This window comes from Carassius carassius, chromosome 17 (genome assembly GCF_963082965.1).
Source record: "Carassius carassius chromosome 17, fCarCar2.1, whole genome shotgun sequence".
Classification (NCBI taxonomy): domain Eukaryota; kingdom Metazoa; phylum Chordata; class Actinopteri; order Cypriniformes; family Cyprinidae; genus Carassius; species Carassius carassius.
Genome location: NC_081771.1, coordinates 34151243 through 34167174, shown reverse-complemented (window position 1 = coordinate 34167174; position 15932 = coordinate 34151243). Strand labels below are relative to the sequence as shown.

The 15932-nt window shown below is 39.7% G+C and overlaps 1 protein-coding gene and 1 long non-coding RNA gene across 2 annotated transcripts in view; one reads left to right on the top strand and one right to left on the bottom strand.

Annotated features, from left to right (window-relative positions):
• LOC132160659 (uncharacterized) overlaps nucleotides 1-15932 on the bottom strand; it is a 224600-nt gene that overhangs the window by 77716 nt on the left and 130952 nt on the right. The window lies entirely within an intron of this gene.
• tec (tec protein tyrosine kinase) lies at nucleotides 1133-14793 on the top strand. Its single transcript, XM_059497788.1, has 18 exons — nucleotides 1133-1286; nucleotides 3933-4106; nucleotides 4188-4292; nucleotides 4374-4455; nucleotides 5283-5411; nucleotides 6508-6554; nucleotides 6637-6833; nucleotides 7617-7682; nucleotides 8049-8103; nucleotides 8190-8269; nucleotides 8359-8492; nucleotides 8609-8683; nucleotides 9721-9892; nucleotides 9973-10189; nucleotides 10719-10783; nucleotides 11869-11987; nucleotides 13081-13238; nucleotides 14466-14793. The coding sequence occupies exons 2-18, from the start codon at nucleotides 3969-3971 to the stop codon at nucleotides 14544-14546; spliced, it is 1920 nt and encodes a 639-aa protein (XP_059353771.1). The 5' UTR covers nucleotides 1133-1286; nucleotides 3933-3968; the 3' UTR covers nucleotides 14547-14793.

Here is a 15932-nt window from a genome sequence, read left to right as displayed (position 1 = left end):
GTCTCTGTCAGTGGATGATGTTGAGACATCATCCAATCCGCAGCCGAAAGAATCGATCACGAGCTTCCGGAGCAGGAATAAGATTTGACTAACCACCTGACTCACGAGGCAAGGGGAAGAGAGCGAGAGAGAAGGGGATTATTTCCGTTCTCACACTCTCTGAACACTCGAGCTCATCGCTGTCACCCAGGCGTCGAGGACTAGAACAGCGGACGAACATCTCTCCTTCCTCAGAAAGAGAGCGAGCCCAGAGAAAAACTTACTTACGTGTATTTTCAAACACAGATATCACGGATACAACAATAGATAAAGGCCGCAAAGTGGGCTTCATACCGGTTTCCTCGTACCAGAAAACTCATTGTGTCCGTCTTAGAGGAGTAAACTGCTCTATATAAACAGAAGAATTAGAACACAAGAATCTCTTTCCGACAGGCAACAGATGATTTGCTTCCTGAAGGAATTAATATCTGATGAAATGACGCGAAACACGTATTTGAGCATACGTGACGTATTGATGTGATGGTATAAGGGCTTCAGACATTCGTCACACCGGAGATATTCCCATAGCGATGATGTCATTGCAGCGTTGATGTGAACCTATGAAAGGGAACAATTTATTTCCTTTTTACTTAAATTATGCTAATAATAATAATTTCCTGAAATGTTCTTTGTGTAGTTTGCATTTCGAGAATCCATTATTATGGTGCTAAAACAGATCTACCTCCCCCCCCATTAGGAAGTTGAATGACATGTGGAGGATGTGAACGCTGCAAGATAAGTGACAGGGCAGTTTACCGACAGAGCTCTCCGGTAAAGACGGTTATGTGAGGTGAAGGACTGTAGCCTACTCAGAAGTGTGTTCTCTTTCTGCATCAAAACAGCGCATACTTTAAGAGCGTAGTATAGAAGTAGGCGCACTGGGATGCAGATGACTGTACAAACCTTCACACAAGCCGAACAAAGAGGAAACACACACACACACACACGGGCACGAGCACGAGCACGAGCGTACTAGGGAAATGACGTGATCTGTCTGTCGGGAACTGTCAAATTAACCCGTACATCACTTGTCAAATTAACTATTAAACTACAATGTTCAAAAACAACAAAACGGTGAAGAATGAGTTTACATGAGCGTCACATATAAACATAAAGATGAATAAAACCAGACGCGCGCGAGTCCCTGGACTTCCTTGATTCATGTTTCCTGCTGATCACTGACCGCAGACACACACACACACACACACACACACACACGTCTAGACGCGGAAAAACTGCACGCGGAGGTAAGAAATCTTTTCATGTTTATTGCTGATCGTAAATAGCTCGAGTGTCAAATAAAGCATGACAAGATATGTATGTAAAAGTGAAAGTTTATCTGCTGTTATATGAGTTTGTGTTCAACAAACAAACAAACAAACAAACAAACAAACAAACAGCAGTTAGATATGTTACTGCTGTCTGTGGAATCATATCGTCTCTAAATGTGTTATATTGAAGTGAAGTCAGTGCTCTGTGATAAAATCTGTCTAAATGAATATAATATTTCCATTTAGTTCAGAGGATGAATTGCCCTAAAGTGGGACAATTTTTGCCTTTTAGACTCGTGTGAAATGTTGTGATTTGTGATGAAAACATTAAATCCACACCCAATACCATTAAAACAAACAGGATGTGTCCTAAATAAATCAAAAGAGAAAATGCAGATAACATATTCATAAAAGGAATTATAGACATATTAGAGCTTAACCCTAATCTTGATTCATGTGGAAGAGTAAATGCTTCTGATTATGGATGTTTGAAACATGAGCATCATCAGACAAATTATACAACATAATGCATTGATTAATTTATCATAAAGACATTAAAAGACTATTATCATAGGCCTGTGTTGTTATGCAGATAGAAAAGAGTCAAATGCACAGTTTTCATCAGAATTTCTTGACTGTTCTCTAGTTCATTTTACTGAACAACAAACACACAACAGCAACAAGCACAGCCTAGGCCTTTCTGAAGACAAGACATTACAATCTTACAACACCTAAACTTACCCCTCACACAAAACTTTCTGCTATTTTAAAAACATTTGTGATTTTTATAAAACACTTCAATCTGTATGATTAATAAGCTTGCTTCCACATGGGGACCAAAAATGTCCCCACAAAGTCTAAATTTACTTGTATTACTGTCCTTTTGGTGACATGTGGACCTCAGACCAGGTTCACACACACACACACACACACACACACACACACACACACACACACACACACACACACAGAAGAACCAGGAAAGAGCCTTCAAACCATCCCCCAAGACAACATTAAACATCTGTAACAGCATTAGGCTAATCATACTGTCCCTCTTTTCGAAACCACATTTCCTAAATTGGGACAACAGAAAACTATATATATAAAATATATAGTTTAAACAAAGTTATACTATATTTTGATGGACAAACATTTCATAAGCACATTAGACCAAAAGGTAGCAGGATTGTCTTGTTTAAAATGAGTTTATACTCCTTAATATCAAGTTAGTCCGAACTCTGTGTCACTGACCTTTGGGCGGTCTTCACACACTGTGCTTCCTGTCTGATGATTGCTCCGCCCTCAAATATGACTGGACACCTGAGAGGTCATGTGACAGCTTTGGCTAAGCCATAGTTTCACTGGCGTTCATGTATTTTTGGGGAAGCTACAATCACTAGACCTCAGGTGTCACTTGAACTCTACCCATCATGACCCTGAACGTGAACTTTCGAGTGTTTGATCCTGACATTTGGACTGAAGTTCAGAGCCTAATGTGTGAAAGGTCTCCGTGTGTCCAAGTGCTGTAGAGACCATCCTGAGCTCAGACATTGAGTTTCTATCTTTACAGCCTAAATTAGTTGTGCATTCTGACTCAAAGATGGCCGCTGTCGTTAAGCAAAATAAAAATAAAAACAGCCAGGTTTGCAATACTAATATACATAGAAGTGATCATGCAGACAATGCAGTACAATTAAAAATGGTCAAACAAGTTCTGGACTATTTGAGATGGACTAACCCTGATCACTCACTCTGTTTTTGTTTTTTGACACTAGTAGAAAATCCTATTTTATTCAGGTACTTTGAGAATTGTCTCCGTCTCCTCTAGAGGACCTCGCAAACTTATAAAAACAGGATCTAAAAACTCTGTCTGGACCCATCAGAGGAGACTTTGCTTTCTTTGCTCCTGTAAACAAACGTCGCTTCTCGCGAGACTAGTATATTCTCACCAGATCTTACACAAAGTCTGCATCATGGAAGCTGGAGATTACACTTTATAAAGTCTTAAATATTGATATTTTTGTGTGAGGCACTTTTTATTATGGATGGATGCACTTTATTGGACTTCTTTTGGACTATTGAGAAATAACACCCATTCAAAGCCAAACCCTCGTCCACCAGCACTCAACACCCCCCCCCCCCCCAAACTCTTACACCTGTGAAGACACAGCGCACCACGAAAGCCACCTCAGACCCTAATATCAATGCGTTCAACAGTTTGTGTGAGGCCTTCAGAAGCGCTTCTGAGCCACCTTTATATGTTAAACACTTGTTTCCTAATCTAGCTGTCTAATGCCAAATGTGCACTGCAAAGATGGCACAGAAGCATTTCTGACATGGCACAAACATATTTACACAGCAATGTCTGAGAAGGCAGAATATAGTCTGGCTTTGATGTGGCATATATTTATCTTGGTATTCCATAAATCCATAAATGTGAAACGTTGAGTGATTTGATCATGATATTTGGACTGACGTTCAGAGTCTAAAGAACAAGCGTGTCCATGTGCTCTAGAGATCAGTTCAGATATTGGAGGCCTTTTGACACAATTAAAGATGAACCACCTGGTGGTTTTGTGGTCATACCAACACATAGAGTCAGTCTGTGCGTCTCTTTCTAAGGCCCATGGCAGCTCTGGGCGTTCAGATCCCTCAGAGATGAGTCTGGCACCCATTCTTGAAGAAACGCTGATCAAACGCTCTCAGCAGAAGAAACGAACGTCTCCGCTCAACTACAAGGAGAGAGTGTTTGTGCTGACCAAGAGCAAGCTGACGTACTATGAGCTGCGAGCCGAGGTGAGTGACACACACGGAGTGAACACGCATCACACACGCTCCGCTCCGCAGCGTGTTCACGTGTTCCTGCGTGTTTTACAGAAGAGGTTCAAGAAGGGTTCGGTGGATCTGCAGAGGATCAGGTGTGTGGAGATCGTGAAGAACACCACCACCATCATCCCCTGCCAGAACAAATATCCCTTCCAGGTCAGACGTAGTATGTACTTGCTCATTACCAGTGAGACGTGTGCAGAAGTATGGAAACACTCTCTCTGTCTCTATCTGCAGGTTGTTCATGACTCCATCACGCTGTATATTTTTGCTCCCAGTAATGAAAGTCGAAGCATTTGGGTCCAGAACCTCAAAGAAGGTCAGTGAGATTCACTTCTGTTTTCTGGCTGATCACATGACCTGCATCCAATGCTTGCTTCTTACTAATTTGGGGTGCTGATTCAAAAAAAAAAGAATGTTGCAATGCATGTTTGCTCTTTCATTTCACACTTTGCAACAAAATGCATTGTATTAAGTGAGATTGTTGCTTTCGACAAGCATTTGTGTGGTGAAGAAGTCTTGTGATTTCACTTAATCAGCAGAAAACACCACAAACACATGATCACTTTCTGAATCTGATCAAGATTACAACTGTTTGTTCAGTTCTCAGCTCTTTTTCACATGCATGAACTATTTCACATAACGACTAGCACTGATTTATTATACATTCTTTTGCATATGTAAGAAAAAAAAGATGCATTGTTAAAACATTTGACTGCTTTAGTTGTTTAAATAAGTGCATTTAAGATGATAAATATACATATAATCTGAAAAATCTTCATTCTTATTTCATAAAGAAATAAATAAAAAACCTGTATGTGATGGAAAGGTTTTATTGATAATCATTTGGACTGTGTGTATTATGACCTCTTCACTCTGCAGTCAGTAGTTCTCTGTGGAAGTGAGACTATTTCTTCAGTAGTTTCAGAGGTTTTGAGTCTATAAACTGTGCCATGTAAATGTGAGAGCTTATTGACGTGCATGCTCATAATCTACACCTGACATCTAACACACAAAAAAATTCATCTGGTTTGCTAAAAGGGCGTAATATTACCTTATTTGGGTTTTTTGTGTGTGCGGGTCGGGTCGGGTCTTCAGATGGTGTGATGATGTGACGTGTTTCTGACGTGTTTTCCTCTCCTCCAGAGATCAAGAATAACGTTCAGATCGCAGCTAAGTTCCACCCTCAGTTCTGGCAGGAGGGCGAGTGGCTGTGCTGTGGCCAGGTGGATAAACTGGCCCCGGGCTGCGAGGGATACAACCTGTTCGGAGACAGTAAGAGCCCTGGAGTGTTTCCAGCAGGGAAATATGAACTAATTCAGCACGGTTTTCTCTGATTAATCTCAGTTTACATTAAAGCAGACTGGATCCATAAATGAATGCAGCATCAACATATAACAAATAATATGTTGAAAATTATACATGCTAATTTCTAAATGCATGTTAATGATCTTCCTGTGAACGACTCATCCATGTAGGTTTTCTTTTATCAGAATGTCATAAGTGCATCTTCTCTCTAGAGTCATGTACAGAATTTTTCCAAACATTTAACTCTCTTAATCTCCGCCCCTTTATTATAATCCCCCTGCAAGATCACATGGAGACCCGCCTCCATTTCTGAAAGCCACACCCACATCAGGGTTATTATAGTTAACTAAAACTAAAAACATAAATCATCCAGCTGCTTTTAATTTAGTTTAACTTGATGTGCTAAATAACTAAACATTAAAACTGAAATGATATGAAATAAAAACTATATAAACTATAACTACTATATAAATATTAAAAAATATATATTTACATATAAAAATATAACAAAAACAAACCTATAATTACATTAAAATGACCAAAAACCTTAAAATTAAAATGGAAAATATAAAACTAATTAAAAATATTAATAATAATATCTTAACAATATTAAAATAGCACTAACCCACATCTCAACATCCAATCAACAGCCGGCGCACAGAAACAAGTCCCGCCCTCATTCTTTTATTTTTTTGTAATCTGCTCCACTTGAATATATTTTACAATACTGATGAAAAAATGAATCACTAATTCCATTTGATTTCATCTTTAATCTTTTAAACATTGTTCTTGTTTATTTGGGCCTGCATGTGGAAAACAAACTTAGATTAATAGTTTTGCTAAAGATGTTACAATAAAGAAAATCAATCTGCGGCTGGTTATTCACACTTCATGTTCATTTCAGCTTCACATGAAATATTCTATAAATTTGCATGTGTTTTCATACTGATGGGGCGACACCCACAGGAAGTGGCTCAAAAGCTTTCGCGTTGCTACAGGAAGTTGATGTTTTAACCCTCAGCCCTCAGTCAATCACAGAAATGAATATTTCTCATCCTCACAGTTTCACGCAAACCTCTTCCTCCTGTTCCTGGAGACGAGAGCAGCACGGTGAGCTTCTGCCTGTCGCTGTGTGACTTCATTCATACATCAAACCATATGAACATGATTAATTAGTCTTTCTTCATCCAAGACACGCCGGCCCCCTCCTCCCCCCCCACCCGCAGGTGAGACCGCACAGGAAGAGGCGGGCCCTGAAGAGGAAGTGGTCATCGCGCTGTATGACTTCGAGGGGCTGGAGCCTCATGATTTGACGCTGAAGAAGGGCGAGGAGTATGTGATCCTGGAGAAGTGTGACGTGAACTGGTACAAAGCACGGGACAAACACGGGTGCGTCTGACGCCTCGAACCAACCATCAAACCCTCCAGCAGCTGCTCCGATATCAGCTTTCTGTGTCATTGTGAAATTAAATTTAGCTGTTTTAAATGTGTTCACTCTCAGTTCATCAGAGATCAGGATGAGTTTGTTTCTTCATCAGGTTTGTAGAAATGTAGCACTGCATCAGTGTCTCATCAATGGATGCTCTGCAGTGAATGGGTGCCGTCAGAATGAGAGTCTGATAAAAACATCACAATAATCCACAGCACTCCAGTCCATCAGTGAACATCTGGAGAAGACAAAACCTGAAACACATCCAGCATTAAGATGATTTTAACTCAAACACATAGAGTCTATAATCCATAATAACACTTCCTCCAGTGAAAAAGTGTTCTGGTCTGAATCAGGAGAGAAATCTGCTCAGATCAAGCAGCGTTTAAACAGATATGTGAGAGACAACAGCAGATGCACTGTTTCACTGGAGGAAGTGTTGTTGTGGATTATGGACTCTTTATGATGTGTATTGCTTGTGGATTATTAGAATGTTTTAATTATTTTTATGAAATTACTGAATGTAGCCATACAGGACCTGACATGTTTAACATCATTGTATGTGGTAATAGTTATCATGTGACCTAAAGTCCAGTGATGCTCACCGTCGGTCGAACAACAGCATGATTTTCAAAGAATTATGAGTTTTGGTCATTTCCTCAAACTTTCCTCTGATCTTCCTAATTTGGTAATTTAACTGTATATGTTTTACTGGCTGATTATGTTTGTTGTTGTGTGTGTAGAGAGGAAGGCTACATCCCGAGCAACTACGTGACTGAGAAGGAATCAGACACGCTGGAGCAGTTCATGTGAGTCAAATCAATCACATGATTCTCCTCGTGTTCGAGTAAGAGCACATTGAGCAAACAGTCACGGCTCCGGGAACGATGTAATGTTGAAAATGTGTGACAAATGAAAACTCTTATATTTGCTGATTTTTTTATATCATTTGTTCTGTATTTTTGAGTAAAAATGGTTTCAAAGCGAATCCAGCACCAGATTTCTTTCAGCGTATTCCAGCTCTGCTCTCTTCAGACGTTCACCAACTTCAGATAGTGATTGAAACATTCACTTGTGTGCAAACGCATGAGCACTGTATGTGTTTGTTTCTTAGGGTTGCATTCTATGGTCAGATTTTAAACCTCACTTGTTTATGTTTGTGTTTTGTGTTTCAGATGGTTTTGTAAAAATGTAAATCGCAACAAAGCTGAAGAGCAGCTCAGAAAAGAGGTGTGTGTGTCTCTATCAGTGTGACTGTTCAGCAAAATATGTGTTAAACATACTTTATTAATGTGTGTGTGTGTGTGTGTGTTTAGGCTAAAGATGGTGGATTTATGGTTCGAGTGTCCAGCAATACAGGGACGTACACTGTGTCACTGTATACCAGGAATACAGGGTGAGACACACACACACACACACACACACACACACACATGCCCGCATGATGTGGTGGTGATGGTGTGTGTTAAATGTACTGGTTCTCAGAGACGGAGCTGCTACAGTCAGACATTACCAGATTAAAGAAACAAACAGCTCACCAAAACAGTTTTACCTGGCTGAGAAATACATCTTCAACAGCATTCCTGAACTCATAGAGTACCACAAACACAACGCTGCAGGTACAACACACTCTCTCACACACACACACACACACACACACACAGACTACAGTTACAGTAAAGCAGAACTGTTTTTATGTAAATGTGTAATAGTGTTTGTGTGTGTGTGTGTGTAGGTCTTGTTTCCAGGCTCCGTCATCCTGTTGGTGATCAGACGAGAGAAGCTCCTAAAACAGCAGGATTCAGCTACGGTAACACACTAATGATCTTAAAACACACTCTTATGGCCTTTGAACATGAATACAGAGAGAAACTGATCATCATACAATATATGTCTGCTCAAAGTATTAGACATGTTTGATCCGCTCTGACTGGATGGGATCACAGTCTGAAGATAAAATAATCAGTGTCATGTTCAGATACGCCTTCATTTCTGAGTGCCACGCCCACTTCTCAACATCCAATCAGCAACTGATGCACAGAATCAAGACCTGCCCTACATATTTTCTTCTTTTTTTGATAATGCGTTTCACTCACATGTGACAATATGGACATCACACTCTCTACAAGTTTTCCAGATCTGACCAACCAATATATGCAGACTGTAAAGCAGGGCAAATTTCATTTGGTGTATTCCAGCTTTAGTTATGGAAAGTTAATCATTAATTAAATCATAAAAGTAGTAAATTAAAATAATTTCATTTAAAAAAAAAAATTTTTTTATCACCTCTTTTATTGCTCTTAAAGTCCATATACAGCAATATTAAGCGTGTACTCTTGAGTTTTTCACACCCAGCCAAATTTGAGTGATAAAAACGCCAACTAAATGAAATAAGTTATCAAAATCTTTAAACGTAAGCGGTATTCTGCTCAAGTGCTGGGGGCGTGTCCTCTGTCAGAGCTGAAACCACGCCCAGTCACGGCAATCTGCCATCACTCTTAACTGTCACATTTAAATAAGGAGACCGAATTATTGCAACCAGGTATTATGTGCTTGTGTGACAATTTTATTTAATATTCTGTATATTTTAGGGCATTTTATGATACTAAATTATATTTATCATATTTAAATGCTGCTACCAGCTTGCTTTCAGGAAATTAAATGAACTGCACTTTAAACACTTCATAAAAGATAAAATAATATATTTGTGATCATTAAGAGAACCTTAGCTTGAAGTTTCAGGCAAAGCCGTTTGGGAGCACGATGATGATGATGGTGTGATGAGAGAAGAAACCACATGTCTGTGTGTGTGTGTGTGTGTGTGTGTGTGTGTGTGTGTGTGTGCAGATAAATGGGAGATCAACCCGTCGGAGCTGACCTTCATGAAGGAGCTGGGCAGTGGTCAGTTTGGAGTGGTGCGGCTGGGCAAATGGAGAGCGCAGCATAAAGTGGCCATTAAAACCATCAGGGAAGGAGCCATGAGTGAAGATGATTTCATAGAGGAAGCCAAGATCATGATGTAGGCATCTCACACACACACACACACACATGTAGGGCATATGTCAGCAGATGTTCCTCACGTGTGTGCCGTGCTCTCAGGAACCTGTCTCACCGGAACCTGGTGCAGCTGTACGGCGTTTGCACGCAGCAGAAGCCCATTTACCTGGTGACCGAGTTCATGGAGCTGGGCTGCCTGCTCAACTACCTGCGTCAGCGCCGAGGAACGCTGGGATCAGAGGATCTGCTGGGAATCTGCCACGACGTCAGCCAGGGCATGCAGCATCTGGAGCAGAACGGCTTCATCCACAGAGACCTGGTCAGAAACACACACACACACACTGAACCAAACAAAGCTGTCAGTGTCTGCTCAGATTAAACACCAACTATAAACACAAGTATGAAAACTCTGTAGTACAGCAGCGCTACGGACTCAGTGATGTTTTTCAAAGCTAAATACAGTAAAAATAGTGAAATATTTTCATTGAATCTCTGTGAATCTGTTAAAGTGTAATGTATTTCTGTGATGCTCCGCTGTATTTTCAGCATCATTCCTCCAGTCTTCAGTGTCACATGATCTTCAGAAATCATGAAGAATATGATGATTTACTGCTCAAGAAACATTTCTGATTAGTATCAGTGTTGAACACAGTTGTGCTGCTCAATATTTCTGTGGAAACTGTGATGTATTTTATTTTTCAGGATTCACAGATGAACAGAAAGTTCAGAAGAACAGTGTTTATTTGAGATAGAAATCTTTTAAATGTCTTTTTGTCACTTTTGATCAGTTTACAAAGCTAATTTCTTACTGTGATCTGTGTCTCGTGGCTGCTCTGGTGTTTTCTCAGGCGGCCAGAAACTGTCTGGTCAACAGCTCGCTGGTGGTGAAGGTCTCGGACTTCGGGATGACCAGGTATCTGAACGTCTGCTTTATAACCCACGTCTGTTATACTTGTTTTCCATTGAGAATCAGGTTGAAATAACGCTTAAAAATCAGTATTTAGACACGTCCTGCTCGTTAACTACACTCATTTTAGACTGAAAGATTATCTGTTGTATTTGGAAAGGTACAAAACTTAGTGACATGCACATGTTTAGAAAAGACTGAATGGAAAATATGATAAAAACAGAGCAATTTCTTTGGTGTGTGTAATATCAATCATCCACAATGAAGAAGTCCTTGATCATGCCTAACATTTACCCACATGCTAAACCTGACTTATATTTTAAATACCTCTGCTATATTTTTACCTGAAGCACTGTATTAAGTGTAAATAATATGACATATTTGGTAACACTTAAAGCCTTTATGTATAATTCATTATAAAGGTATTCATAGTTTACATTGTAATGCATCTTTTCCGAATTGTAACCAAAGTAAAATGTATTTTAAGGTTTGTTTGTCATGTCCAATGCATTATAAGTGTAACAATGAATTAATGTTTTTTAACTTTGATTACAATTATTCATGAGATCAGTGCATTATAAGGTGCATAATTAATGCTTTAATAAAGCAATAAGCCCCAAGAAGCCGTGGTCTACAGTGAATTTATAACATCTAAAGGGTGTTGTTAGGTACGAGTCGAAGCAGAGTTATTCCATATACATAGTAAGGTTTCACAGAATAAAACAAAGTGTTGTAATGATATTAATAAAAACAGTATTCTTTCATCAAACAATGTAGTTGCTCAGCAACAGCTGTGGTTCAAACAAAGTGGTTGCCGAGCAACACACAGAAGTAAACAAAGATGTATGTTTGTAGAGTCATTTACAACAGCTTCGAACACAGCTCCACCAATCAGAATCAAGGACTGGAATTATTCGCTTTATAGGAGATTTTTAATATATATATTTTTTATTACTGTATTTAATATAGACAAATACTGCCCTATTTACCACAATTATGCCAGTACCATAAAATCCCATGAAAATACAAAATATGAGAGAGTATATATTGAATTAAAATACAGAAACACTAGTGTCTGTGTTGTCCTGCAGGTACGTTCTGGACGATCAGTACTGGAGCTCCTCCGGGGCCAAGTTCCCCGTCAAGTGGTCCGCGCCTGAAGTCTTCAACTTCTGCAGATACAGCAGCAAATCTGACGTCTGGTCATTCGGTGTGTAGATCCGCTTGTGACACTGCATGAGCGCATCGATGATTGTGATGATGATGATGGTGATAATAATAATACATTTGTTTTATATAGTGCCTTTAAAAGTTGCTTTCTCAAGGCACTGTACATGAAAGCTTACAAAAGGAAAACACAATAATATACTATAAATTCTAATCACAAAACCATACAATAAAAACTAATCAAATAAAAGCATTTCTAAAAAAAGAATGTTTTGAGGAAAGTTTTAAAAACAGCTAAAGGAGAGAAAATCAATTTGTGAGAAAACAAAAGAATTAATACATTTTTTGACAGGGTGTCGTCAAAGATAACACCAAGATATTTTGGTTTACTGTGTAGCTCTGGGCAACACCATCAACTGATAGATCTAAAGAAGCAGCATTTCGCAGTTAGTGGAGAGAGCCAAGAAAGAAAACCTCAGTTTTAGAGCTATTCAGACACAGAATTCTTTTGACATTCACAGCTTAATCTCAGAAATATTGTTGGAAAGATGAAGGACATCCACAAATTGACCAGGCTGAGAATGTTTATAAATCTGAGTATCATCAGCATAGAAGTGGTAGCTGAGGTTAAGGGATCTTAATAGCTGACCAAGAGGATGAATATAAATGCTAAAATGCAGGGGACCAAGAACTGAGCCCTGTGGGACTCCAGATCTGAAACCATCCATAAAAACAAATTGACTGCGACCCATAAAATATGACCTAAACCAATCTAGGGCAGTCCCAGATACACCAAAGACAGTTTCCAGTTAAGTAAAAGCATGTGGTCAACAGTGTCGAAGGCTGAACTAAGATCGCGTAAGATGAGAATCGAGAGAGCACCAGAATCAGAAGCTAATAATAAGTCATTAACATGGTGATGGTGATGATGATGATGGTGGTGGTAGTGATGGTGAAGACGGTGATGGTGAAGACAGTGATGATGATGATGGTGGTGGTAGTGATGGTGAAGAAGATTATGATGGTGAAGACGGTGATGATGATGGTAGTGATGATGATGATGGTGGTGACGATGGTGGTGATGAAGATGATGGTGATGATGGTGTCGATGATGATGATGATGATGTGCTCCTCAGGTGTGCTGATGTGGGAGGTGTTCACGGAGGGGAAGATGCCGTTCGAACACAATCAGAACCATGAGGTGGTGATGATGGTGACTCAGGGACACCGGCTCTATCGGCCCCAGAAAGCGGCTCCGCACATCTACAGCATCATGAAGATGTGCTGGATGGAGGTAACGACTGAGTCCTTCACAGCCTCACTGACATTAGGGACCTCAGTGTGTGTCAGGACGTTCTTCTGATGATTACGCCTATGGGGTTAACCGCTTTAGCTGATCAATTTGCATTTCTTCAGACTTCACTTTTTTATTTAGATTTTTATGTTATTATAGCTGCTAAATAACGTAACCAGCCAGCTGGAGACTCTTCTAACTGTTTTAGTTTACGTGGGTGTTATGTCAAAGTCTCGCTAGACTTTGAGCTAGTGAAATCACGATGGACTACAGGGATTGAGGTTCCACTGGCGATCAAGAAAATATAACGTCCAATGATTTGCCACATAACAAAAATGGAGTTCCATAAAAACTAGGATTGCTGCGGTAGTCGGTGTTAGACGAAATCGTACACCGGTTACATTACCACCCACTGTCAATTTGTTTTATAGGAATAAAAATCATTTAGTTCATATGGAAAACATACATTACAATTCTAAACTGAAAGGGTTGCCCATACCAGCCAAAAACAAGACAACACAGAGGCAGTGGCATATATATATAAATAAACATCAATAAAGTGAATGTTACGTTTGTTTGAAAAAATGACATTGTTACAAAACCACATTTTACTGTCTGGTTATATAAGTTGTTAGATGTTCAGACAAAGGAATGCTGTTGTCCTGGGTGTAAGTGCATAGCATAACTGATATATTAGTGAGATGAGTTATAGATACTGTTTATCTTTGCGCATTTCCCCTCTTCTTTTTTCCTAATTTGGACTCCTGATGGCATACCCTCCCTCTCTCCCTAATTAAGTCACCATAATGAAACGGACTTAAGTGAAAATTAAATAAAGTGAAAATGATCTGCACATGCTAGATATTTATTTTTACGAATACATTTTTAAAACAGCGCTGAACTAATGGGGCCCTATACAGGCGCTTTAGAGCGACAGAAAGACAGGCGTTTCCATGGTAACGGCGGTAAACAGCAGCTGCACTCATCAGCGCCTGACTTTATCAGATTCAAAACACCACTGACACTTCTCTGAAGACAGTCGGTCTCCTTCAGAGATTCATTCATATAAAAACTTCAATTACTGAGAATGAAAAAAGCTTTGTTCAGTTTCTCAATATAATTTAGTTGCTGTTTGAATAACAATGGAAAAATAAGCATAACTTATTTGGATCGCGTGTGTATTTTGTGAAATGCGAATGGTGTGATTGTTGTGTGTGTGTTCGTCAGAAACCGGATGAGCGGCCGAGCTTCACTGAGCTCTCACTGATGATCACAGACGAGCTGGAGGCCGACGGACCCGCATCGTGAGCTCTGATTGGATGGCGTGACGCTCCAATCAGCGCGCTCCTCATGAGCTCGTAACGGCTTCGCATCGGCTCGGGGCCGCGCCGCGGATCCAGACATTCACCGGCCGTGCAGAAGGGCCCCGGGCCCCAGTGAGACGCTTCAGCGCTTGATTCCTCCTCATACAAGCCTGTGTTTATGACTGTGGCCGAGTCAGTCTGAATGTGTGTCGATCTGTTGTAAAGTGTCAAATAAACCCCAGACGAGTGTTGATGGAGTCGGTGTCATTGAACTCTCTCTCACACACACACAATGTATTTTCCTCATTATTTCAGTCATCATCATTAATTCATGAACCCTGACGCTAATCAGACATGCCTCCTGATATCTGAGAGAACACACACACACACACACACACACTCCTGTCGCTGCAGATGTCGTAGTGTGATGTCGGGTTCCTCGTGACTGAAGGTAAGACAGACTCAAACTCACTCAGAAAGCAGAAGGAAGCTGTAGAAACATCAGTTCTTGAGAAAGCGCCTCTGATCACGTGACGCTCGTGACTCGTGCGTTATTCTGTTTGAGAAGTGTTTCTTCTATAATTACCTCAGCAGCTTTACAGCACATCACAGCGACTCCGAGTCTGCATTACATCTGCTAGATGTGTTTGCTCATCTGCTACACGTCTATAGGACGTTCCCTATCAGATGTCACATAGATGTTTAGAAGATGTGTTTAAGATGTTTATGATTTAGAATGAATGTAAAACTGACATCTTACAGACGTCTATCAGATGTTTGCACACAGATCTTTAGCAGACAGACGTACCTGTGATATCTGGGTTAATCAGTTCACCCATACGTGATCATTCTGTCATCATTTACTCGCTCTCAGGACGTTCTGTAGAAAACAAAAGAAGATATTTGGTGAAATGACATCATCTTAAGTAAATGATGATATCTGGGTGTAATTTCCATGTAAAGCTCATTCTGAGGAAACGTTTGGACTGCTGCTTCTGATCTTCCCAGAAATCATGTTTTCTGACTCCGACTGTGATCAGACCATCAATCCCAAACCAGTGTGACTGATTCTTCAGCTGTTACGAAGTGTTTTCACATTAATAACCCTCACATAATCACAGTCTGATGGCTTTCTGTAGATTATTGATCAATGAGATGTTTTTCATTTGAATCCTGTGAGAAGCAGGGTTATTATCTTTAAGACTATTAAAACATTTTTGTTAAGTGGAATAAAGCTTAAAATGTTTTACTTAAATAAAATGAATTAAACCTAAATAGTAATATTTTGAAATTAATAATAAATGTAATAATAAATGAAAATATAAATAAGCTAATTCCAGACATAAATAGCAACTATAGTAGTATTCTATAAATAATATTAAAATAACAC